The sequence below is a fragment of the Cynoglossus semilaevis genome, chromosome Z, assembly GCF_000523025.1.
Source record: "Cynoglossus semilaevis isolate Cse_v1.0 chromosome Z, Cse_v1.0, whole genome shotgun sequence".
NCBI classification, from domain to species: domain Eukaryota; kingdom Metazoa; phylum Chordata; class Actinopteri; order Pleuronectiformes; family Cynoglossidae; genus Cynoglossus; species Cynoglossus semilaevis.
This window is the reverse complement of record NC_024328.1, coordinates 90,166-113,604: the sequence shown is the minus strand read 5'-3', so window position 1 is coordinate 113,604 and position 23,439 is coordinate 90,166. Positions and strand designations below refer to the sequence as shown.

Sequence of the window (23,439 nt, the reverse complement as noted above, 5' to 3'; positions counted from 1 at the left end):
CTATATTTAAAGAGTGAAGAAAGACACAAAGTAAAGATGGTTAAACCAAGGAGTTTACATTTGAAAAAACTGCATTCAGAAAACTTTTTATTTCATAAAACCTAACAGAGTCAGAGTGCTATGATGAACTCTCTTGTTGGAAAGTCAAGGCTTTTACTCCCCACAAAAAAGTCACAAACACAAAATAAAATGTTTTCACACTACATACCATGTTAACAAAATGTCAAATTAAATACAGTAAAAACAAACTTGGGTCAAAGTGCTTTGGACACGATGCATTTTCAGATTTTTGTGAAAAACAAAGAGTTTCTAAGCGTTAATGTTAGTGTAGAGAAGGCTACGTATCACATTACCAGAAGTTAAAAGCTACACTTTCCACAATAACTGATTTTGGTTTCTCTCCATTAGAGCCATTCCCCTGGCCATCTTCCAGGCAGAGCCCAGTGTGAAGAAACATTTTCTGCGTAAGTGGCTGAAGATGCCCAGCCTGCATGACTTGGACATTCGCTCTGTGAGTTCAAATTGATGTTCGAAACATTGAGATAAAAACTTTGGTCTTTCTTTAGAATTAACCATGTTTTCTTCCACTAATGAAATGTCTGCTGTGTGCATTTGCAGATCCTTGATTGGAGTTATTACATAGAGAGGCTGGGAAGTGCCATTCAGAAAATCATCACGATACCTGCAGCTCTGCAACAAGTAGACAACAACAAGAGATTTCAACAATTCATAGTGTGTGCATCAATGTATGCTCATCTTTATGTTTAATGTGTTTTTTAATATTTAATTTGTAGGTGAAGAACCCAGTACCCAGAGTGAGACATCCTGACTGGCTCCACAAAAAACTGCTAGAGAAAAATGACATTTACAAGCAGAAGAAAATTAATGAATTGTTCACCTGTGAAGGCAAGAGACAGGTGAGTGCACCACAAAACATGTCTGCACAAAACCACAACACAGGGGCCGGTTTGAACAGAAGAGGATTTTTATTCCTTCTACTATGTTTGTATTAATTTAATATTTATTAAAATAATTCCACTCTGCGATGAAATAGTTGAATAAGCGCTAAGTGGTTTATTTGTGGCATGATGAAATGACCAGGGTGTGGTACCCCATTCTTGACCATGACCCTGAAAAAGTTCAAGTGAATAATCCACTCTTGTGACTGTTGTGAATTTTATGGGTTGTGGTTTTTGGTCTTAGGTGGCCCATCAGCCTCTGGAGCCTGGACAGACTGCAGACATGGAGGACTTTGGACTTCCAGCCAAACCTCTGCAGCCTGCTATCCTCATCAGCACAAAGCGAAAGCGGGTTTCTCAGGGGGAGGAGAGCCAGATAGAGTCACAGGACATGGAGCTCACCCAGTCCTGGAGGGAGATCCTGGGACCTCCACCACCTATGGGAAATACACGGGTAGGAAAGGATACAGAAACACTGTGTGTGTGTGTGTGGCTAAGTCAACATTTATGTATTTTGTGATGCAAAATACAACATTCTACTTCTTAACTTGATAACAGAAAAAGAAGATATTTGAAACGACTTGTTGGTGGTATTATTTGTAATTTGTAGGTAAATCTGTATTTCAGATAACGGATGTTTTAAAAAAAAATGTGTGTGTTACTTAAGATTTTAACTGGTGTGACTCTGAACACAGGAGGAGATTCTAGTGTGGCTCCGTTACCATAAAAAAAAGTGGGAGCTGCAGCTGAGGCAGAGGAAAGAGAGGAGGAAGAAGAGGAAGCTGCTGGATGGTGAAGCTCAGTCTGTGGGTAGAGGTGTGATCAGAGGTGGTCCCACCACTGGCCTGGGAAATTTCCTCCGTAGAACAGCACGCAGCATCCTGGACATGCCCTGGCAAATTGTGCAGGTGGGGTCAAATCATCACTGTCTTGAAATTACCAGACAAACATCTATTTTGATCTTCATAAAGTCTTGGGTTTTTTGTCATCTGAAGATTGCAGAGACCAGTCACCCTGGTCTGTACAAGCTGTGGGCTGTGATTGGAAATGACCTCCACTGTATGAAGCTCAATATCCCTCGTGTCTTCTATGTCAATCAGAAGGTCCCTAAACAAGAGGAAGGAGCTACTTATAAAAAGGTAAGATGAAAGAAAATGGTTTCAAAAAATATAAACTGTCATTTTCAAACAGTAATACTTCTAAATAAATTTGAAAACAAAAATTGGCATTATAATAATAAATAATGTGGTTTCAGGTGAATCGTATGCTGCCCCGATCGAACATTGTGTACTACCTATATGAGTACACTGTACCAGAGGACATGTACCAGGAACACATCAATGAGATCAATGCTGATCTGTCAGCACCTGACATTGAAGGAGTCTATGAAACACAGGTACCATAATGATTTTGTGCAATAATAAGTTAAGTCTTAATCACTAATGATATAAAGGTCAAAGTTCAAATGGCATGAAACAGAATCCTATAAGTTTTAGACAGTTGGAAATGTTTGCAAACCAGTGAAGTTTTCCATTTGTTGAACTCACTGCTGTGTGTCTGTTTATGAGTTGATTGTTCAGGATATTTGGCTTTGTCTTGTCTTATGAGATCTAATCTTTTCCATTCTTTGGTTTATGTTTTGCTGCTCATAAACAGTCACCTGAGCAATGTGCAGAATGAAGCTAGTGCTTGACAACGGTTGATAATTCAAGAAAAACCCTCATCAATTTAGTTTGAGAGCAAGTGTATTCATTGCTAAAATTGGCCAATATAACCTGTTTAGGTGCCACAACTGGGCTGAGGTCCAGATGTTTGATGAGAAAATGTAGAATGTCATCAATGTTAGTGGATATTAGTTAACCCAAGGTATTTCCAGTTAGTAGAATTATAATAATAGAGTACATTACTGGATTTTTTGTTAAAATCACACTTTTTTATTATTTCTCTTTTGTTTCTTTATTCTCTCAGGTTCCACTGTTGTTCCGTGCTCTGGTGCATCTTGGTTGTGTGTGTATGGTCAATAAACACGTGGTCAGGGATCTGGCCGGCAGGGAGGCTGACACTTTTGACCTGGAGCATTTGGAGATGAGATCTCTGGCTCAGTTCAGTTATCTGGAACCTGGTAAGACGAAGCTCAACTGCTGCTAATTATCTTTAGGGGAAATCCAAATCTGTCTTGATTTTACAGTGTAAATCTGCATTGGGGCTGGTTTGAACAGAATTTCTTTGCTTGCTCCTCAGGAAGTGTTCGTCACATGTACTTTTATCATCACAGCCAGGGCCACAAGGCTCTGTTCGGTCTGTTCATCCCCTCGCAGCGCAAAGCCTATGTTTTTGTCCTGGACACAGTAAGAAAAAAAAAACTCTTTACATATATGTGATTAAGTTTTATTGGCTTTCAGTCATAGGCCCTGATGCTCAGGTTGTCATTTTTCAACTTCCTAAGGTTCGCAGCAACCAGATGCCCAACCTGAGTAACCTCTACACAGCTGAACGCACTGCCCTCCTGGAAAAAACGACAGAGGAGCTTCTGCCTCCGGATAATCACAACTTCGAGGTCCGAGCTGAAAATGAAGCCAAGGCTATTTATCGTGCCATTCAGCGCATTCTGCTGAACTACAAGGTAAAGAAATGTGATTTAATAGCGACTACATACACTACACAGTTATTGTACTGTGTAATTTGACCTCCGCCACCTTTTTTCTTATTTCCAGGATGAGCGTCGAGGTCCCACTCTCATTGCTGTGCAGTCAAACTGGGAGCTGCGTCGATTGGCAGCAGGGATGCCAGTGCTTGAGGAGTTTCCTGTGGTTCCGGTGCATGTGGTGGATGAGATCAATTACAACGTGCTGGACTGGCAACGACACGGTGCCCGTCGCATGATCCGTCAGTACCTCAACCTGGACAGTTGTCTGTCGAAGGCCTTTGACATGGCCAGGTATAAGCTACACACTGCAGCTTCTGTCAGTCTTTACTGTGCCCACACGGTGAGAAAATATAAAGCCTTATGTCATATTTTTCAGATATTATCACTTACCTGTGGGAAACCTGCCTCAGGATGTGTCCATCTTTGGCTCTGATCTGTTCTTGGCGAGGCATCTACAGAAACACAACCACCTTTTGTGGCTCTCGCCCACAGCCAGACCTGACCTGGGAGGAAAAGAAGCTGACGACAGTCGTCTGGTCATGGAAAGTGATGACAGGGGCTCAGTGGAAATCAATGCTCCTGGAAGTTACTCTACTGGTATAAGACAACACAAAGATCTCCCCTACTACTAGGAAAAACCCAAACAAATGAAAAATAAAATATATATATTTTTCTGAATCTAGTATGCCTGGAGCTGGATTTGCAGAGTTTGGCTGTGAACACTATTCTACAGTCGCACCATGTCAATGACATGGAGGGCGGAGCCAGTCTGGGTGTCAGTTTCGACGTAATCCAGCAGGCGTCGTTGGAGGACATGATGTCAGGGAATCAGGGAGCAAGCGCTGTGGCCAGTTACGATGAGACTGCTCTGTGCTCCAACACCTTCAGGTCAGTGCACAGGCTTGTGAAGGGATAGTTCAGAGTGTGATTATTTACTACTTACTAGTCCAGAGCAAGACTTGTAAACAGACCTGATGTGGACTCTGACTTCAAAACCCCAAAGATTCAACATGGGTTTGATACACTGTCAAATGACACTTAACTATAACTCGCAACTATGGAAACTCCCAAATATATACGAAATAAAACCTGATAACCCAACTTAGGCTTAAATTTTATTATTATTATTATTTTATTTTTTTGTCCATCCTTCTGTTTCCTCTGTTGTGTGAGCAGGATCTTGAAGAGCATGGTGGTGGGCTGGGTCAGAGAGATCACTATGTACCACAACGTGTATGCTGACAACCAGGTCATGCATTTCTACCGATGGCTGCGCTCCCCAAGTTCTCTGCTCTATGACCCTGCGCTGCACCGAACACTGCTCAACATGATGAAGAAAGTGTTTCTACAGTGAGTGAAAGACATAGACTTAACTGCCATTATCTGGATGGCTTTTCAGACATGTAGTAAACACTGTACTCCTACCAGTTGCTGGTCAAATATTTTAGAGAATATATTAATTATAAAACAATTAGCTTTTCAAATATTTTGTATATTAATATTCACTGTTGGTATTATTATTTAAGCAGTGCAAACAAGTACAGGACACATAAATAATCCTAAATCATCATTAGTGCCTCATCAGACAGTATTGACTTCTACTTTGCTGCCCTCCTCTTTTGAATGTATAACTGTGTTGGTTTCCTGTCCTTCATTTATCATGATGTTTCTCTGCTGTCAGGCTGGTGGCAGAGTTCAAACGTCTGGGTTCCACTGTGGTGTACGGAAACTTCAACAGGATCATCCTGTGCACTAAAAAACGGAGGACTGATGATGGCATCGGCTACGTGGAATACATCACCAACAGGTTAGTGATTTAACTTCAGTTGCGTCCTAGAATGTAAATGTGGCTATGAAAATGTTGGTTATTAAAAACTTGTAAGAACTTATCATCAAGTCTGCAAACACCCAAAGGTGATTAGATCGCCACTATTGAAGTTTTATTTAAAACATATTCTGATCCATTTATGTATTTTCATCAAAATCACCAAATTTGTTGATTTGTTTTATCTAAATCAATCTTTAATGCTTTCACAAATTCTGCATTAATAAAATAGCTTTTGTTAGTAAACGTCTTGGTAGGAGATAATAAATGGATTAGTAGTAACTAAAAATTGTGTATTAGACAGACAAACTACAAACTAGTTTAAACCAACTAGTTTAATCTGTAATCAGATGAATAATTCACTCCAGACAAAACAAAAAACCCTCAAAACACGAATACCAACAAATGAGATAGTTTTATTGTCTCTATTAGGGGAATAACATACAGAGGGAACAGCACATTATACTAATCGCACAGCAAAACAAAACAGTACTGTATTTCGATACTATATTCTATAAGTTGATAAAACATTACTCTTTTTACAGCATTCAATCCAAAGAAATCTTCCACTCTTTGTCCTTGTCCTTCTCTCAATGCTGGGAGTTCCTGTTGTGGATGGATCCTGCAAACTATGGTGGTGTGAAGGGGAAACTGCCTTCCAGCCTGATGTATGGAGAGGTACTGACAAGAAAAACTTTGACCAATCTACTTTTAAGTCTTCATTATCAGGGTTAGGTGCAAAAACTTTTCAAAATGGGTTTAAACACATGTGAAGCAGCTTCATTTGTGACTTTACATTTACAATCTATGTAAAAAAAAAACAGCTCTGCCAGGGTTGGCATTCTAATTAATTCTTCTGATCATAAGCTAAACAGGCTAAAAACATGAATGAATGACTAAAAACCTGGTGAACAAAAAATGATCATTTCACAATAATTCTGGTGCATGACCTATCTGCCCTTCCTCGCTTGTGTTTTTTGGTTGTTTTCAGGGAGATAAAAAACGAAAGAAAAGTGGACAGGAAGAAGGTGTTGAAGACGGCAGTGATGAGGAAGAGGACGAAGCAGAGGCAGAGGATGAAACGGATGAGGTGGAAGATCTGATTGAGAGCAATTGGAACATAATGCAGTATCTGCCCCAGAATGCCTCCTGTCAGAAATACTTCCTCATGATTGTTTCAGGTAAATAAAAAAAGATTTTCTCACGTCAGTTATTTTCTTTTTGAGTTTTCATCATATCTTTACACAATACTGTCTCCTTTTTCTCCCCCTAGCCTACATCGCAGCCATTTACCACAGTATGAAAGAGGAGCTGAGACGTAATGCTCCTGGAGCCACACCTATCAAGAGACGCAGAGGCAGTCAGGCTTCCCAGCAGGCAGTGGGAGACCTGAGTGCTCTTCCTGGTAAGATGGGTGGTTATTGTATTAAATTATTGTATTGCTGATCCAGTCACTAAAGTCCAGTCTTCTCCATTACACTTATTACAGTCACCACAGTCTACTGTCCATTACACTTAAACCTTAAAGAGAATCTTTTAATTACTTTTTTTTTCTTTTTACACACTGACATGTTGTGGTCTTTTCATACTGCGGCAGGAATGATCTCCTTCTCCCAGGAGTATGTGTCCAGCGAGCTGACACATAACCTTTTCAACATCACTCAAAAAATTCAGAAGAAGGTGACGGGTACACGCAGTGTGTCTCAGCCTTCAGAGATGTTCCCTATCCTTCCTGGATCCCACCTGACTCTGAAAAACCCAGCGCTGGAGTTTATTAAATATGTCTGCCAGGTATAAACCTAATGACTACATTGCTGTTGGAATAAAACACAAACATTCCAAACTTGAACCTTTCGAACACTTTTATATATGTTCTTCCCTCCAGGTTCTCTCACTGGACTCAAACATAGTGAATCAGGTGAACAAACTAAAGCGAGACCTTCTGCGTCTGGTGGACGTGGGAGAATTCTCAGATGACGCTCAGTTCCGCGACCCCTGTCACTCCTACGTCCTACCAGAGGTCATCTGCCATCACTGCAATTTCTGTCGTGACCTTGACCTTTGCAAGGACCCGTCTGTTGCTCAGGTGGGAGCTTGTGACAACTTTTCTTTTTCTTATGAATTTGGTAAAAGAGACTGATCGAAACCCCATTTTCTTCTCCTCAGGATGGGTCTGTCCTGCCTCAGTGGTTCTGTTCCAACTGTCAGGCTCAGTATGAGACAGAGTCCATTGAGACAGCTCTGGTAGAAGGTCTGCAGAAGAAGCTCATGAGCTACACACTACAGGACCTAGTCAGTTTTACACACTCATTAACATAATGGGTTTTGGCAGAACCTTTTTCTATTATTTACTGTATCTTAATATTCTATATTTAACCAACCAAACAGGGCGTTAATGGTGTTAAACCTTGTGTATGTGTCATTTCAGGTATGTAACAAATGTAAAGGAGTAAAAGAGGCAAATATGCCCCTGTACTGTGCATGTGCTGGAGACTTTGACCCCACTTTCTCAGCCAAGGTATCATATCCCTGTCACATTAGGCTATAAGTAACATTAGGAATAGGAGTTTCAGGTTAAATCTGTTCTCACAGTCTTGTTTTGTTTTTTTGTTTTTTTTTTCTTTTGTTGTATTTTCAGAGCTTCTTTCAGCAGGTGAACGTGTTCCGGAACATCGCCTCTCACTACAACATGAAGTTCCTGGGGGAGACAATCGATTGGCTCATGATAATGAGTCCACAGGTCAACAAGCAGACTCTCCACTGAATGTGACCCTTTTCTTCTTTGGCTGTCTCTTTGGCAAATTTTTTAAATTCATTTCACTTTGTAAAGTCAATGAAAATGTGTATTGGTTGTAGCTTTTGATTTTTAATAAATATAGTTTATAAACCTTGTGGTTTTTATTTTAACTTATGTCATGAAAAAAATATATATTTTTTTTTTAATTGCAACCTTCCCTTCAGAGCCTCGTTAATCAGCAGTGACTAATTGTCTTGAGCGTGCGTCCCTTATGTCCTTCCCTCCTGCTGTTCATGTGTCCGTCCGTGGACGCAGCATCAACACATCATCTGTTGCTCAGTAGACTTAACCATATCATCAATGGTCAAAATTAGATGCTGTTTATTTCAATCTTTAAACCCATCAATCGTTTTGTCTGACAGTCATGTAAAATGATGACGTCAATGAAACAGGCCGTATGTAGTGTATCAGTCTTACTCAGAGAGATACATTTTAACCAATCAGTAGTTCCTAGAATTATGCAAAAGAAGTATTTGTTTCTTGTGTTCATTTTTGGTGTATTTTATATAAGTAAATTAAATCTCTAATAATACATTTTTTTCTAAACCTTTTTAACTTTCAAACATATGTTCCTCAGAGGTATTTTAATATATAAAGGTTGCTGTTAAATCTAATTATATAACGGCATTCCCTTTTGTTTATATTTAGACACATATACTGTTAAGTACAAGTACTTTTTACCTCAATATATTTTGTTCAATAAGAGATTACACTTTTTTAAAAATTATTTTTCTTTAGTATAAGTATAAAATAAACATGTTTTAAATGCAAGCATGTTTAGATCAAAGTAATCTTAACTCATGCTATCGCCACTCCATCTCTTTAACCTCATTGGCCCACGGCTGACTCACTTGCCTGTGGATGGACATTTGCCAGTTGAGTAATTACATTTAAGACTTTGAGCTGAGGAACAATTGGATTAGGCTCTGTGGTGGTTCATATTGGTTTTTGCTGTTCTGGAGGATCAGGGTTAGTGCAAATAAGGGCAGTATTCAAAGGGTCTGTGATGAAAATCCCTTTTTAAATCTCTGTTAATTACTCAAAATATTTAAAGCAAAGTTCTTCATGATGTGAAGAGACTGATGTAATGCTGAAGTCTTTCTTAACAAATGTCATACATATTTTGATGTTCCACATGATATCCAAGCAGACATGTTGCTTCTCTCCATTCATCATGTCAAACATCAATCATTACTATGTCATATGTATTTTTCCACCACTGACAACTGCGCTGCACTCAGGCCTTTAGATGGATTCACACTCACCGCAATCTTATTAAAGAAACCCTTTTACAGGAAATGTCAGTGTTATTGGATTACAGCTCACTGCTCTCTTGTGCATTTTGTGGCCATTTCCTCCTCTTGTCACATCTCATTATGTCAACATCGGGGCAAAAGAAGAAGGAAAAGATTCAGAATTGTGTAAGTTTTCTTCCATGGGATGCTGTGACAGTGAAGTCATGAAGGTATTTATTGTTAGGCTGAATATGTGCAATATATGGCAAAAAGTATAGAGTATGAGTGGACTATAGTTTTCTTTACTCAAGTTGATTGTCACTGTCCAACAGTGAAGGTACATCCAGATCTGAGTCAGTAAATGGGTCCAGAGCTGTTCCTTCTGTCATTGTATTTATCAGTGTATTTAATGTCACCGTTGTCAAGAAGGCTGCCAAAGAAAGTCCAGACACGTTCATGTTTGTCAGCTGGTATTATCCAGTCCACACACACCTGACTTAGATGGAGGTGTCGACTGTAAACCTGCATATTCGATGACATCACAGTGGAACACCGTCTGACAGGTCAGAATGGTTCGAGCCAAAACTGTTGATGAAGCTGAGCTCCGTAGGAATGGGTGCCGTGGGTTCCTTGTGAACCTGTAGAGAGCAAATAATAATTTTAACCTGTTGTTAATATATTTTGATATTAATCAAAAAACAATATTTGTAAAACTTTTGTTCTTTTGGAATGACAATACAAGTCTGTCTAAATCTATTTCTAGAGCAATAAAAATAACTGTAGGATGACCATGAATGATCTTGTTTGTAGCAAAATATTTTATTTAAATGTGAAATACCTTTTGATTTTATAATGCTTTTCAATCTCAATGACCATTCCGAGCATTTACAAATTTTACTCTTTATACTCTTTTTGACTTTGGGATTTCAATCAGGTTTTATGGGCACACATATAACTTCCACCACGTTTCATTGGTAAAGTGTCTAGTCCAAGAAAATGTAGACAAATGGGTGAAATCAAACCTTTGACCTTTTGTTTTGAGCAGCCATTCCACTTTAGATCTTATGTGGTAAGCTGTGGCTATGTGTCATTTTGATGAACTGAATTTATATGTCTAGGAACTATATTGAATTAAATTCACTATTATATAATATGAGAACATAAACCTTTACAGATAAAATGCCATTTTATTTTTTACAGTTACTTTGACCTAGTTTTGTTTGTTTTTTTTAACCAAAAACTAACCATGCTGTTACATCTTATCAGATGTTTAACCAAGTGATAACCAATAATAACCAGGCTGTAATATGACCACAGCTGATTAACAACGGAACACATTTTGACCTTTGCTCACCTCATCAAACTTTCTGTCGCTGTAGACCTCATTTTTGTCAATAAACGTCAGCATAATCCAGTCACAGATAATGGTGCACTACAAGAAGTGAAAGAAAAGAAATATATAACATTAACATATTAATCTTTCAGTTCAAAGTCTAAAGATAAAGAGTAAATGATGATTCTCACAATTCCAACTGACGTCATTGCAGTCACTGTACTGATGATGGTTGGGATGGGACTGAATTTACCAGCCTGTAGAGGAAGAAATCCAAATATTGTCACATAGAGGTCAACACAGAAAGAGGAGAGGTAGAATATTTTAGCAGTTCCACTGCTTATGGCACTGGTCAACACATTCACAGCTATGGCCTGAAATCTCCATTGAACTTTATTTAACTAACTGTAATACTTCTCACTAACTGCTATTCACATTAAACAAACGAAATATAGTTGCAAAAAAGTGTATTTTACCCACTGTTACACAATAAAATGGAATTAATTTAACCTGCTGCATCCCCTCAACAACAGCGTTATGCCCCCTCACCCTTGGGGGACAACCCTGCATTTTGAGAACCACTTGAATATTGTGTATTAAGTGTCCACTTACATGTCCATGTACTATGATGTCCAGTCTGATGCCGTAGGCTTTAATAAGTGTCCGAGACTCTACTCCTTCCCTACTGTAATATTTGGCAAATCTGAAAAAAGTACTCATAAATCACAGTTTTAAAGATGGTAAATACTGAAATATAGATTAGTCAAAAGGGTCACTGTTGGCCACTGGAGGTCACCTGTAATAATATCCAGAGTTGGCCTGATCCTTTCTCACATCAAGACGACGGAAAGAATATGCAGGTTTACAGTGTGAAGGGTCCAGGTCCAAGTTACACTGCCAGTTGATGAAAACCCCGATCACACCTCCCTAAGTAAAAAGAATAATTATGAAATTATTATTTTCCTATCCTACAATACAGAATTTCAGGATCTTACTGTGCTTACAGTTTTGCAGAGTTCGCTAAAATTTTCTCTGGCCTTGTGTGCGATGTAGCCCAGGCGAAAGTTTGGACAGTAAGGCTCCTTCTCTTCATCATAATGACACTTACTGAGATACTTGTGCAGGTTCCGTTTATTTGAGGCATCTTTTATATTTCCCCTGCCAATGGAAAAAAAGGAAAATAATCATCTGAGTCTCTGCAAAAACCACAACGAGCCTAGAGTTGTGTTGTATACACTGTACCTCAAAACTTTAAATCTGGGGAAGTGAATGGAGTTCCTGATAAATACGGTGAAGTTAATGGCCTCCACTAATGCTGGTTCACTGTACATGACACAAATCACACGTGTTAACTAGATTTTTGCCTCTGTATATTGTACATCAATCTATAGTCTTATTTTCAGAACCACATGCATAAAAAATAAATAAATAAATAAAAAAGTTACATTGAATTATGTTTAAGCCTAATTTCATGTTTAGGCCTAAGTGGTAGAATTAAACTGTCATTTAAATAATATTACATACATTACACTGAGTGTAGACTAATCTAGAATTTAGGAAGGTTAGGAATTAATAACCCAGAATGAGATGTTTTTACACAGGGATTGTGGTTTATTTAAGAATCACTTATTATTTAATTCAGTCTGCAGCAGACAAACTGAATATCTTCTGTGTTTTTCAGATAATTAAGTATTTTTTTGTTTTCCTACACATTAAGAAAGGAGTGTTGAGTTAAAAGACAAGTACCTCTTTAAAGAAAAAAAAAACTTTACCCTTAAGATGCACTGACAATATGTATTATCTATCTCTGAATCTTTTTCTTACTAAGGCTGTAGTCATTATGAATTGTCAGCTTTACCGTACAACAGCGAACTCCTCGATAGGACACCAACTTTGTACCTCACATGTTCTGAAAGTGTGATTATAGTACTGCACACATCTGCCGGTTCTTCTGCCTATTACATTGAATGAGAGGTGAGAAGAGGCCAATATAAAAACACAAACTAAATTGTGTAAAATATCTGATACTAAATCTTTACCATGGCCATCAAAGTTGACTTCCCCCTGGATACAGTCAGAATCTTTAGTACAGTTGGCTTTGGCAACTTTGAAATGCTGAAAGGAAATAAAACATTAATTTAAAAAAAAAATCTTTGTTTGGGAAAATTACTTTAGAAAAGTTCTGCACATTAAACGTGTTTGGACTCGCACCTCTGCACAAGTGCCATGCATCTGGTCATACGTGACTTCCCGTCTCAGTATAGTACTGATGACATCACCACCCTAAATGAAGAAAATGCCAAAATCACTTCTAAGGACATTTATAACAGCAGAAAATAAACACTGATAATTTTTCAGGAACATTTCTACATGAATCTGCTTTTCCAGTTGCCCCACCTCGGGAGGTCGAGCGTACTCCACAGTGTCCAGGATATCATCACCATGAACCGCTATGCCTTTCATGCGTGTGTACACAGAGCTCTCTGGACGGGTTTCACTCTCCTGGTACGCTTTCTGACTTATGAAGACATACCTTCAGAAAGATAGCACAGGCAGAGACAATATCATATTTTCTGCATTGATGTAATTTTTTTAATAAGGATATCAAATGTCACTGGTCTCAGTTAAGATATTTTAACTGAATCTGAAGACACAGAAGATGGTAATACTACAGTTACATATCAGAAGATAATTTGATAATTTTATTTCTAACACAACTCCTTTGGGATCAGATGATGTCTGATTTTTTATTTATTTATTGATTTAATTTTGAAAAGTGTTTGGTCTCATCAAAATGACCTTTTCTATACAAAAAAAACCCAAAGATATTTGTCTACATTTCATCAATTTCCAAAATGTATTTTAACCGTGTATGTTTGCAAATCTAGACATCACCAAATGTGGTAAGCATGCAGTTAGAGAAACGTCGTTCTTACCAGATGAAATAGGTGATCACAAGAAACTGCACACTCCTGTAAATGACTCCAAGAGTTCTGTTTTTAACCACCATCACCTTTGGTGTCTCATAGTCCCAGAAGCCAAGAAAATAATCCTTTAAAAACTCCCGCAGTCCCATCATGAAGGTTTGAAGTATTTCACACATGCTTAAGATTTTTTTTCTGAACTATAAATTCAATATTTTTCAATTAGACTTCTGCTTTAATTTCTTTTTAGTCTTTTATCCTGTTTCTCTGTGCTCTGTCTCAGCTCTTGTCTGCATCTCTTCCAAGCATCTCTGGTAGCAGCAGGGGTGGTGGAAGAGGACAATGGGGTGGGGTTGAATCTTTCATTTTGTTTTTCACTGTTTCTGACAGTTAATAATTCAAGAGCTACAAACATGGTGCTAACTGCACAAGATCTACATCTATCTAAACTTTGACCCTAAATAAATTCGATGTTTTTATTATATCTTTTAGATATCAAATATTAAACCAATATTATGATTGTCAATTAAATATTACCTTTCAATTACTCTCAAAGCACAAAATATATTTTATTCATACTGTTAAAAAGTAAAGGTATTTCGTTGTCTGCTGTAAACTAAGTAAAAATATGAGTCCACATGGTGACCACCATAATAAAATTCCTAGGTATTGGAAAAAACAGATAAAATGTAGGTAAAGTATACTCCTAGTAAAATATACTACACACCGTTTTTCATTTTGGCCAATAGAGAAGGAACATACACACACAATAGTTAACACAAATTTTACAAGGTACTTATTGAAACAATCGTTTTATCAAATTTGTTTGATAAATATTTTTCTTTGGTAGCACATCATTTTTTAGTCAGGCAAACAATTGGGTTACCCGTAGGTCCTTCTTACTGCTCCGCCTCCTTTGAGCACATCAAGCTACACGTGCATCTGCTTGTGGTTACAGCTAACGCTGCGCACACCGGAGAAGTACATATTTTCCAAAGGGGTCAACATTTGTAAACTTGCTTAAAAAGTCGGAATCGTTGTTATAAATGGGAGGTCTTCAGAAAAAGAAGGTATTTGCTGCTTTTTGTCTAATGCATGACTTAAAATCACCAAAGCTAGCAGCCTTGTTAGCAAACAAAGCTAGTCGTAGTTTATTTCTTAAATAGGCACGTTGACAAAACATAGAACAACATATTGTGATATTTACATGAAATAACCCAGGTCAGTTGTTGTTTTGTTATGGTAACACTAGCCTATGTACTTTTTTTTCAGTACGAGAGGGGCGCCGCCACCAACTACATCACCAGAAATAAAGCTCGGAAGAAGTTACAGCTGAGCCTCCCAGATTTCAGGTGAAAGATATGGCTCTGATCCGCAACAGGCTCTATATGAAAAATACATACGTACATTAATTAAGTATATGCCCTTCTAGGGATTAACATTGTGCTTGGTCTCTCAGTAGTAGTGGACACGTGCGCACCGCGTTGGAAAAAGCTTCGATATAAACACTCAATATTTAATTTTATTACACAGAAATTACCGTGTTTAAACAGACAGCAAACAGCTTTTTCACGTGGTTTCAACATTTGCTGCTCCAAAGAAACGATTGGTTATGTTGTCATCAGCTGACTTTAGATTACTAGGATCCCTTGACACGCAGTATAAATGGAATATGGCGCTGCGTCATCCAGAGACTTGTTGTTTTATGTAACAATGTAACAATTATGTAACAATAATGTTGACTTTCTGAGATCATTTATTTATGACACTTTACACCTTGCTACTGACCAATCACTTATCCACCTTTGTTGTGGATATTCCTAATTCCCTGGTTGTAAACAAACAACTACTACAACAGAATAAAACCAAAGAAGCAACCACTTAACAGTTGTCAGTTTAAGCTTTTAGTGTTTATAAATATAGTGCGCCAAAATGCCAAAGAAAAGCTACTCAAAAAACCAATAATGGCAGCAGTGCTGTCATATGCTCATCAAAAATTGCTGCCTCATAATAAACATGCTTCTTAACTTATGGAATGATCAGAACACCGGTTGACCTGGATGTAAATACATGTTAATTTTGATCTCAATATTTCAGGCGATTATGCATTCTCAAAGGCATTTACCCTCACGAACCCAAGCACAAGAAGAAGGTGAACAAAGGCTCCACTGCTCCAAGGACCTTCTACATGCTCAAGGACATTCGCTTTCTTCTGCATGAACCAATTGTTGGCAAGTTCAGAGAATACAAGGTGATTTGTGGTTAATTTAAAATATAGAAAAGTAAAACAATACCCAGACTTCATTTAATATTTATTATTAGTCATCAAGTTTTAAACCTTAAAATCCTAAAAAATGTATTTTATTTTACAAAGGTATTTGTTCGCAAACTTAAGAAGGCATATGGAAAAACAGAGTGGTCTACAGTTGAGAGACTGAAAGAAAACAAGCCCACTTACAAACTGGACCACATCATCAAAGAAAGGTGAGTTTTTAATATATACATTTAACACTGAGGGGCGCTATAGTCCTTATTTGATGATCTCCCCACATAAAAATCTGTCAATGACGAACGTAGACATTTTTGATACATTGTACCTTTATAAATAAACTGGTTTAATCAATTTTTATTTTTTCTGTCTTTGTCTAACAGATACCCGTCCTTTATTGATGCATTGCGTGACATTGACGACGCCCTCTGCATGTGCTTCCTCTTCTCCACCTTTGCACGAACAGGAAAATGTCACGTGCAGACAATCCATTTATGTAAACGTCTTACAGTGGAGTGGATGAACTATGTTGTTGCAGCTCGTGCTCTGAGAAAGGTGATGTCTATTTATGAGACACAGGGGTATGAAGTCTGCTGGGTGTGCCACCAAATGAAAAAAAACATTGCACACATGCTAGGTTTTAATGCTCAACACTGTATGATGATTTACACCAATTTGTAGAAGGTTAAATCTAAAGTTCCTTGTTGATGTGATCTCTTGACTTGTTGACATTCATTTAACACATTTGTTTTTCTTAATAGGTTTTTCTCTCAATCAAGGGAATATATTATCAAGCAGAGGTGATGGGACAGCTCATCACATGGCTGGTGCCATATCAGTTCTCTCATGATGTAAGTGCAGAGTGACGACATGAAGCCTTTGGTTTTTAAGCCAATAAAGTGTTTTGTGTTCTTGATCCGTGTACTTTATGGATAGGTTTTTATAAATAATTAACTCTGTTTTTGTCATTTTAGCACCCAACAGATGTTGACTACAGAGTCATGGCCACTTTCACAGAGCTGTACACCACACTGCTGGGTTTTATCAACTTCAGATTGTACCATTCCCTCAACGTCATCTACCCACCAAAGGTATTTTGGGCTATGAAACACATTATTTACTCCCTCAGCTTTCCAGTTTAGAGTTAGTATGATTTGTGTATTAAAAGATTTAAAAAAAAAAAATCAATTTTCTAGAATTCTGGACAGTGACAGTTTTACTTGTTCTCAAATGCTTTTGTGCCTAAATCATTCATGTTGAGACTAAGTACCGTATTTTCCGCACTATAAGGCCACCTTCAATGAATGACATATTTTAAAACTTTTTCCATATATAAGGCGCACCGCATTATAAGGCGCTACAGTAGAGGCTGTAGTTACGTTATGCAACCATTAGATGGTGCCGCGCTAAAGGGAATGTCAACAAAACAGTCAGATAGGTCAGTCAAACTTTATTAATAGATTACAAACAAGCTTTCCACAACTCCATTCACTCCCAAAATGAATAAACAGCTGTTTTATTATTTTCTCTGAGGTAAAGCATTAGCATTTTCGTGACACATCTTTAACATCTTTTAACAACAGCAAGGTATAACATTTTACTTTTCCTCCATTCAGTCAACACGCAAAAAACAGTCTGATACTGTTACGGTAAATTAAACGTTAGTGCAATCACAATATAGTGACACTCGTAATGTGCAAAAACAATAACAATATGTGTCCTCTAACTGTAACCATCTCGCTTTATTGCCACGGAAACTTTGTTTAGTCTTCTTTACCTGGCGCAGCTCATCCTCATGCTTCCTCCACTTCCGCACCATCGATTCATTAACGTTAAACTCTCTTGCTGCTGCTCTATTTCCGTGTTCTACTGCGTGACTGATCGCCTTGAGTATAAACTCTGCGTTGTAAGCGTGTCTCTTAATAGGAGCCATTTCAGGGTCTTTACACAAACACACAAATGAAAATGAATCGCTGTTTAATATATCCCAGCATGCACCGCGCACTTCTTCTTCTACAGGGAAAAATGGAGTCGGTGGCTGCTTACCGTAAGTTGCGAGACCTGTCGCAGCTCAATATTGATCCATATATAAGGCGTACCGGATTATAAGGCGCATAGTCAGCTTTTGAAAAAAATTTCTGATTTTAGGTGCGCCTTATAGTGCGGAAAATACGGTATTTTAAGCTACGGCTCGTTCGTGTGTGTGTAAAAGAAAACATAAATGTACTGTGTATTTAAGTAATGACAAATGGATGGATGGTGGAGTTATTGAATATCCAGTGCCCTTCATTCTGCCAATCAGTTTCAACTTTGCTTTCCAGCATTTTGTACTTTTATTAATTGTCAGAAATATGCAAATTGGTAAATACTTATGGTTAATAGTTTTTTTATTAACCTGTTGGCAAATCCTCCTGCAGCTGGACAGTAAATCAGAGGCGGAGCTGAGAGAAGAGGATGAGGAAGACTACGCAATGAACTCAGAAAGCTATATGGAGGTGAGTTGTCTTTGTCTTCGGTGGTTTGGGTAAACGTTTGTCAGAGATGAAAAAATATCTGCTTAATTACAACCTTATTTCTACAGTGTTGTTTGAAAGTACAACAATGCATCATGAATCATTTAAAAATTGATACAAATGCTTGACAATTCACATTGGTTAAAATAAAAATTGAGTTGTGTGTCAAGGTGTAAGGAGCAGTGTGTTCAAAATGTCACTGGTCATTGTGAGACTACACACTATGGTACAGTAGGTGGTGCTATGTGCCTAAAAACATTGGTTGTGGAAGGTCCCTATTTAGACTAGGTGAAGGTGGGAAGAACTTCTTCCACAGACACAAACCATGTTTTACAGTGTTTCTGTAATGAAAGGAACTCTTTCATGAGCGTAAATGTGATGTGGATATCTTGAAATCACACATCAATCCAGATCAGAGTATTGTTTACACTGTTTAATTGCAGTATTCATGTGTGACAGTTTGTCTACAACTGTCTTTACCTCAGCACGTTGACTTTTCTGCAGTACATCATACAGGCTGGAGGCATGCAGCATGACACAGCATAACCAACTACCCGCAGAGCTCAGTGAGCAGGGAGTTTGTCTCCAACCTAGATGGAATGTGTTTCAATCCAGTTGTGTGTAGATATGTCCCTGGGCAAAGCACCTTGCTCCCAGTATACCCACAATGCACTGGTCAAAGTCAGGATAAAGGGAGTTGGCATTTACATACATAGAATATTGACAATGTTGTTTTGTTTTTTTGTGTGCAGAAACTGTCGGCTCTGAGTGCCAGCCTGGCACGGGTGGTTTCTTCAGCGGAGGAGGAAGAGGCTCAACTCGACCAGTTTCCTGTTGAAGGGGTAAGAAAACCATTTTTCATTGGGTATGCCACTTGAGTATTGAGTATGCCACTCATTGTGTCGTCAAAGCAAACTGCATCAGTAAAACCTAGCTGCTTTTTAAACAAAGACGGTGTAACAAAAACCTCGGTTTCAAATGGAAATCTGAGCAGTGAGTGGAAGACAGACAGGTGTCAGATGTGAATGTGTAGGTTAGACTGAAACACGAGGCAGAAATTGACTATCATCCACTCAGGTTTCTTACAAGCAGGGTCATCAGTTTTTTGTACTCACTGGTGTTGATGCCAGTGTTGTGACCTCAGAGCTGGATTAGTTTGGAACAGCCACGTGTTGTAATGTGGCTAATGGAAATCCTGGAACAGCTCACAGCCAAGTCATGGTATCACATCTAAAAAACAGCTATGTGTATGAATACAGATTGATCAGTACATCCAGTATAATGTTTACTTGGATTCTATAGTGTATTTCTTTAGAAAAATATTTCATGGAAATAAAGCAACAACTTATGTTTTGATTTTACAAAAAGAAGAAATGTATTATATTCTCTTTGTTGCAGAGGCCGTGTGTGTGTGGAGAGCAAACAGCATGTTGATGAAAAAGTCTAGCCATAAATTTCTGAATAAAGGAGCACTCTCTTTTTGAAAGTGTTCAGTTGGTCTTCATTTGACTCTGCTGCTCACCACTGCGAGATGTCTTTCTCTCATTCATTCATTTGAACACCCTTTGATGTTAACAATGGGGTGCCACTTTTACTATATAGTGTACAGTTTTACTTCCATGACTGTGTTAGTGTTCCAGCAGGTAGATTCAATTCAGTTCTGTCAAATGAGTTTGGGTTCATCACATAAGGTTTATGTGAATGATTATTGCATCTTCTGTGTTGGTTTATGGAAAAGAACAGAGCAGCAAACTCCCCCAACCCACATTAAACCCACCCTTTACACTTCAATTACATTCCCACAGTTTGGTTGTGCAGTCATAGCATTTGTGGAGTGAGTCAATCATTATACAGACCTTGAAGCATGGTCTGTGCGTGTGGAACATTTGCAGGAATTGTGAGACCTGCAGCTTCTTGTGTTATCTTGGCTTGTTTCTCTAATAATATGATCTGTGTGGCTAATTAACCTCATGGGGTAAAGGTGAGAGGTTATATGTTCATAGAAGTACAAGCTTACAGAAGTGTGAGACTGGGGATTACTGTTGCCAAGACCAAGGCGTGTTTCACCTTGAGGAAATACCCCACTGAACTTTTCTGCCTCGGGTTGTTGACTGTTGTCCATCATCGGCTCCACCCACGAGTCTTTTCTAAGAATCCACCAACCATTGTTAGAACTTGCAATAACGGCAAGATGTTTTTTATAACAAGATTGGTCAACTATATAATCCCATCCTGCGCACTTGACAAACAAGTTTGCAAGCAGAAATAATTAGGATAAATATAAAGGTGTGAAGTGTTGTAGATTTGACAGTTGCCAGTTTTGTCAGCATCTCCATGTTATTGTGTGAAACCCAAATGATTTAAGTCTCCCCTATGATACCTTTTTAGGAAGACATCGAAAATATGGAGGCACGAGAACAAGAGCAGAAAAAACAGGAAGCTCAGAGAAAGCTTTTTGAAGGCCTCAAGTTTTTCCTGAACAGGGAGGTACCCAGAGAATCACTGGCCTTTGTCATTAGGTGAGCCAACTCTGCTGCAGATACAGTCTCTGTAACTGGTGCCAAGCCTTTTTTTAACATCCTGTCTGTGGTTGCATCACCTAGATGTTTTGGCGGCGAGGTGTCCTGGGACAAGTCTATTTACATTGGCAGCACATATGAAGTGACGGACGAGACCATCACACATCAAATCGTTGACAGACCCAATGCTGACAAACAGTACATCAACAGGTAAGGAAAATTCTAAATACATTGTGAATATTCCACAGAGTGACCTATGATTTCTGAAATAATAGGAGACTAATATCATAACCTTTCTTATCCTTAGATACTACCTACAACCTCAGTGGGTTTATGACTGTATCAATGCCAAAATGCTCCTGCCAGTTGAAGACTACTTCATTGGAGTGACGCTTCCCCCTCACCTATCTCCATTTGTGGAGGAGAAGGAAGGCGACTACGTGCCACCTGAAAAACTGAAGATCATGGCTTTACAACGAGGAGAAATACCTGGTGTGATTTCTTTCATTTTATATCCTCTGTATCAGTGATAAAAACAGGGTCATACTTTAACAGGTCACTGACTAGAACAGCAGTAAATGCCTTATTGGTGGATAAATGCACCTGAGCCATGATGTGTTAGGCTTGATTTTCAAGTAGAAATGCAAAGTCAAAATTCAAAACAGATAATCTATTTCTTTCTGCCCTATCAGCCCATGACCAAGAGGCCGGTGATGAAGACGAGGAGGAGGACGATGGTGAGGAAGAGGAGGATGAAAATGACAATGATGAGGAGGAAGAAGAAGAAGAAGAAGAAGAGGAGGAAGAAGAGGAGAACCTGAAGAAAATGGAAGAGCAAAGATCTCAGGGCAAAGTAAGAGATTTCTTGACTTTGTTTTTCCTTCTCCTGATTTTATGATCATCTGTTTCCTCCGTTTAACTCAAACTTCTTTTCTCAGTCTCTGCAGGTCAAGGTGACACCAGGAAGAGTGAAGGTAGAAAATGTAGTTCGTGTAGAGCAAGAGGAGAAAGCAGAAGAGAAACGTCTCGCCATTATGATGATGAAGAAGAAGGAGAAGTACCTCTACGACAAGATCATGTTTGGGAAAAAGCGGAAAACCCGAGAGGTTTGTGTAGTTCTGCTATTGATTATAGTTTTATGAGAAGATGTTTGCCAGGTGATAACGTTCTCAACTGTCTTTTCATTATATTTCTATTATGTGGCGCTAACGATAATTAACTGTTTTGTGAGTTTGTCTTGGTGGAACATGGAAACCTAGTGATTACCCTGTGAGTTCAGTGAACTGGTAAAGGGGCCCAGCACCTGTTTAATAACTGCATTCATGTCTTTCTACCACAGGCTAACAAGTTGGCTGCCAAGAGGAAGGCCTTTGACGATGCAGAAAAAGCAAAGAAGAAGGCACGAAAATAAACATGTGAAGGTGTCACCTTTAAAATATGTATTTATGATTAGGAGGCTAACGTGTCATGGAACGCCGTGGAGCCCAGTGATATGGTCATCATAACCTCTGACTTGGCCTCACTAATTGTGTAATTAATGATAAGGTGACTTAATGCCATGTTTGTTAATAGCTGTTGCTCAGCTGTTATACACTTCACACCTTAAGCACACACTATGCTTTCAAAATCTGTCAAATGGTATGCATTTTTAGTGGAGAACAAATGTGTCCATGCTGTTATGTAATCTTGCAATATTGAGATGAACTCTGGACTTTTTCAAGGCTGTTTTTGTTTCTTCCTGCACTCACCACATAGGTGAGGATTATGTTTCCATAAAAGTTGTTTTACTGCTTGAAAGGGTAATAAAATCTAAGATTGGTACATCAGTCACTGACTTGATAAATATGAACAAATCAACAATCTGGGAGGTTCACAAATTTAGTAAACCATCTGGTTATAAGGAATGGGTTTGAAAGGAGTGTCCAACCAGGGTTGGCTGTTTGCATGACTGTGTTACATCTCACTACAATGTGCTGAAGCTTGATACCAGGCAACAATACATAAAAAAAAACAACAACTAAGAAGCCCTTGTGGACATGGTATGTATCTGTATGCTGCCTAAATCTGTCTAACTTAAAATGTCAAGTAAATCATGAGAATCATAAAGTGCTGACAATTATTAATATTACAGGGCAGTGGTGGCTAAGTGGATGTGGACTTGGAAGATTCCGGAAGGTTTCAGGTTTGAATCCACCAGCTGCCAAGTTACCACTGAGGTGCTCTGAGCATAGCACCGTCTCCACTCACTGCTCTCTGGGTCCTTAAAGCTGCCCACTGTTCACTTTGGTGATGGGTTAAAAGCAGAGGTCACATTTGGTTGTGTGCAGTGGTGTGTCACAATGACAAGGACTTCACTTTCCTTTCTGTTCCTTAAGCAGCTCAGGTCTTTTAGAGCTTGCTTGTTTCCCAAATAAAGGT

At 38.6% G+C, this 23,439-nt stretch overlaps 3 protein-coding genes across 3 annotated transcripts in view; 2 read left to right on the top strand and 1 right to left on the bottom strand.

Annotated features, from left to right (window-relative positions):
• The window catches only part of pole (polymerase (DNA directed), epsilon), a 16,224-nt gene extending 7,898 nt beyond the window's left edge, over positions 1-8,326 (top strand). The window contains exons 26-48 of the mRNA XM_008335518.3: positions 409-511; positions 619-699; positions 795-917; positions 1,204-1,413; positions 1,655-1,867; positions 1,955-2,098; positions 2,215-2,355; positions 2,928-3,081; positions 3,201-3,307; positions 3,406-3,582; positions 3,674-3,897; positions 3,983-4,203; positions 4,290-4,494; positions 4,783-4,956; positions 5,288-5,413; positions 5,977-6,109; positions 6,423-6,612; positions 6,705-6,836; positions 7,029-7,222; positions 7,317-7,517; positions 7,598-7,723; positions 7,860-7,949; positions 8,070-8,326. Of these exons, the coding sequence (XP_008333740.1) occupies positions 409-511; positions 619-699; positions 795-917; positions 1,204-1,413; positions 1,655-1,867; positions 1,955-2,098; positions 2,215-2,355; positions 2,928-3,081; positions 3,201-3,307; positions 3,406-3,582; positions 3,674-3,897; positions 3,983-4,203; positions 4,290-4,494; positions 4,783-4,956; positions 5,288-5,413; positions 5,977-6,109; positions 6,423-6,612; positions 6,705-6,836; positions 7,029-7,222; positions 7,317-7,517; positions 7,598-7,723; positions 7,860-7,949; positions 8,070-8,195 (3,595 nt within the window). The 3' untranslated portion in view covers positions 8,196-8,326. The remainder of the gene's footprint in view (positions 1-408; positions 512-618; positions 700-794; positions 918-1,203; positions 1,414-1,654; positions 1,868-1,954; positions 2,099-2,214; positions 2,356-2,927; positions 3,082-3,200; positions 3,308-3,405; positions 3,583-3,673; positions 3,898-3,982; positions 4,204-4,289; positions 4,495-4,782; positions 4,957-5,287; positions 5,414-5,976; positions 6,110-6,422; positions 6,613-6,704; positions 6,837-7,028; positions 7,223-7,316; positions 7,518-7,597; positions 7,724-7,859; positions 7,950-8,069) is intronic.
• An 843-nt stretch (positions 8,327-9,169) lies between these two features.
• Positions 9,170-13,998, bottom strand: p2rx2 (purinergic receptor P2X, ligand-gated ion channel, 2). The gene is made up of 12 exons (XM_008335517.3): positions 13,733-13,998; positions 13,194-13,329; positions 13,008-13,079; positions 12,836-12,911; positions 12,655-12,751; positions 12,039-12,119; positions 11,801-11,954; positions 11,593-11,723; positions 11,409-11,499; positions 10,988-11,053; positions 10,818-10,895; positions 9,170-10,101 (listed from the first exon to the last, which is right to left on the bottom strand). Exons 1-12 carry the CDS (start codon positions 13,897-13,899, stop codon positions 10,003-10,005), a joined length of 1,248 nt encoding a protein of 415 aa, XP_008333739.1. The 5' UTR covers positions 13,900-13,998; the 3' UTR covers positions 9,170-10,002.
• Positions 13,999-14,621: 623 nt separating this feature from the next.
• pes (pescadillo) lies at positions 14,622-22,847 on the top strand. Its single transcript, XM_008335516.2, has 15 exons — positions 14,622-14,790; positions 14,993-15,072; positions 15,818-15,971; positions 16,095-16,204; positions 16,373-16,544; positions 16,751-16,840; positions 16,964-17,080; positions 18,407-18,484; positions 19,255-19,344; positions 20,891-21,021; positions 21,106-21,231; positions 21,329-21,513; positions 21,714-21,874; positions 21,960-22,127; positions 22,361-22,847. The coding sequence occupies exons 1-15, from the start codon at positions 14,767-14,769 to the stop codon at positions 22,430-22,432; spliced, it is 1,758 nt and encodes a 585-aa protein (XP_008333738.1). The 5' UTR covers positions 14,622-14,766; the 3' UTR covers positions 22,433-22,847.
• The last annotated feature ends 592 nt before the right edge of the window (positions 22,848-23,439 follow it).

Coding starts and splice junctions, on each gene's coding strand:
- pes (XM_008335516.2), top strand. CDS start 14,767: ATGGGAGGTCTTCAGAAAAAGAAG. Junction 15,972..16,094: donor GCAAGTTCAGAGAATACAAG/GTGATTTGTGGT, acceptor TATTTTACAAAG/GTATTTGTTCGCAAACTTAA. Junction 16,841..16,963: donor CATATCAGTTCTCTCATGAT/GTAAGTGCAGAG, acceptor TTGTCATTTTAG/CACCCAACAGATGTTGACTA.
- p2rx2 (XM_008335517.3), bottom strand. CDS start 13,899: ATGTGTGAAATACTTCAAACCTTCATGATGGGACTGCGGGAGTTTTTA. Junction 12,120..12,654: donor GAGGAGTTCGCTGTTGTACG/GTAAAGCTGACA, acceptor TGTCATGTACAG/TGAACCAGCATTAGTGGAGG. Junction 11,724..11,800: donor TTAGCGAACTCTGCAAAACT/GTAAGCACAGTA, acceptor CTTTTTACTTAG/GGAGGTGTGATCGGGGTTTT.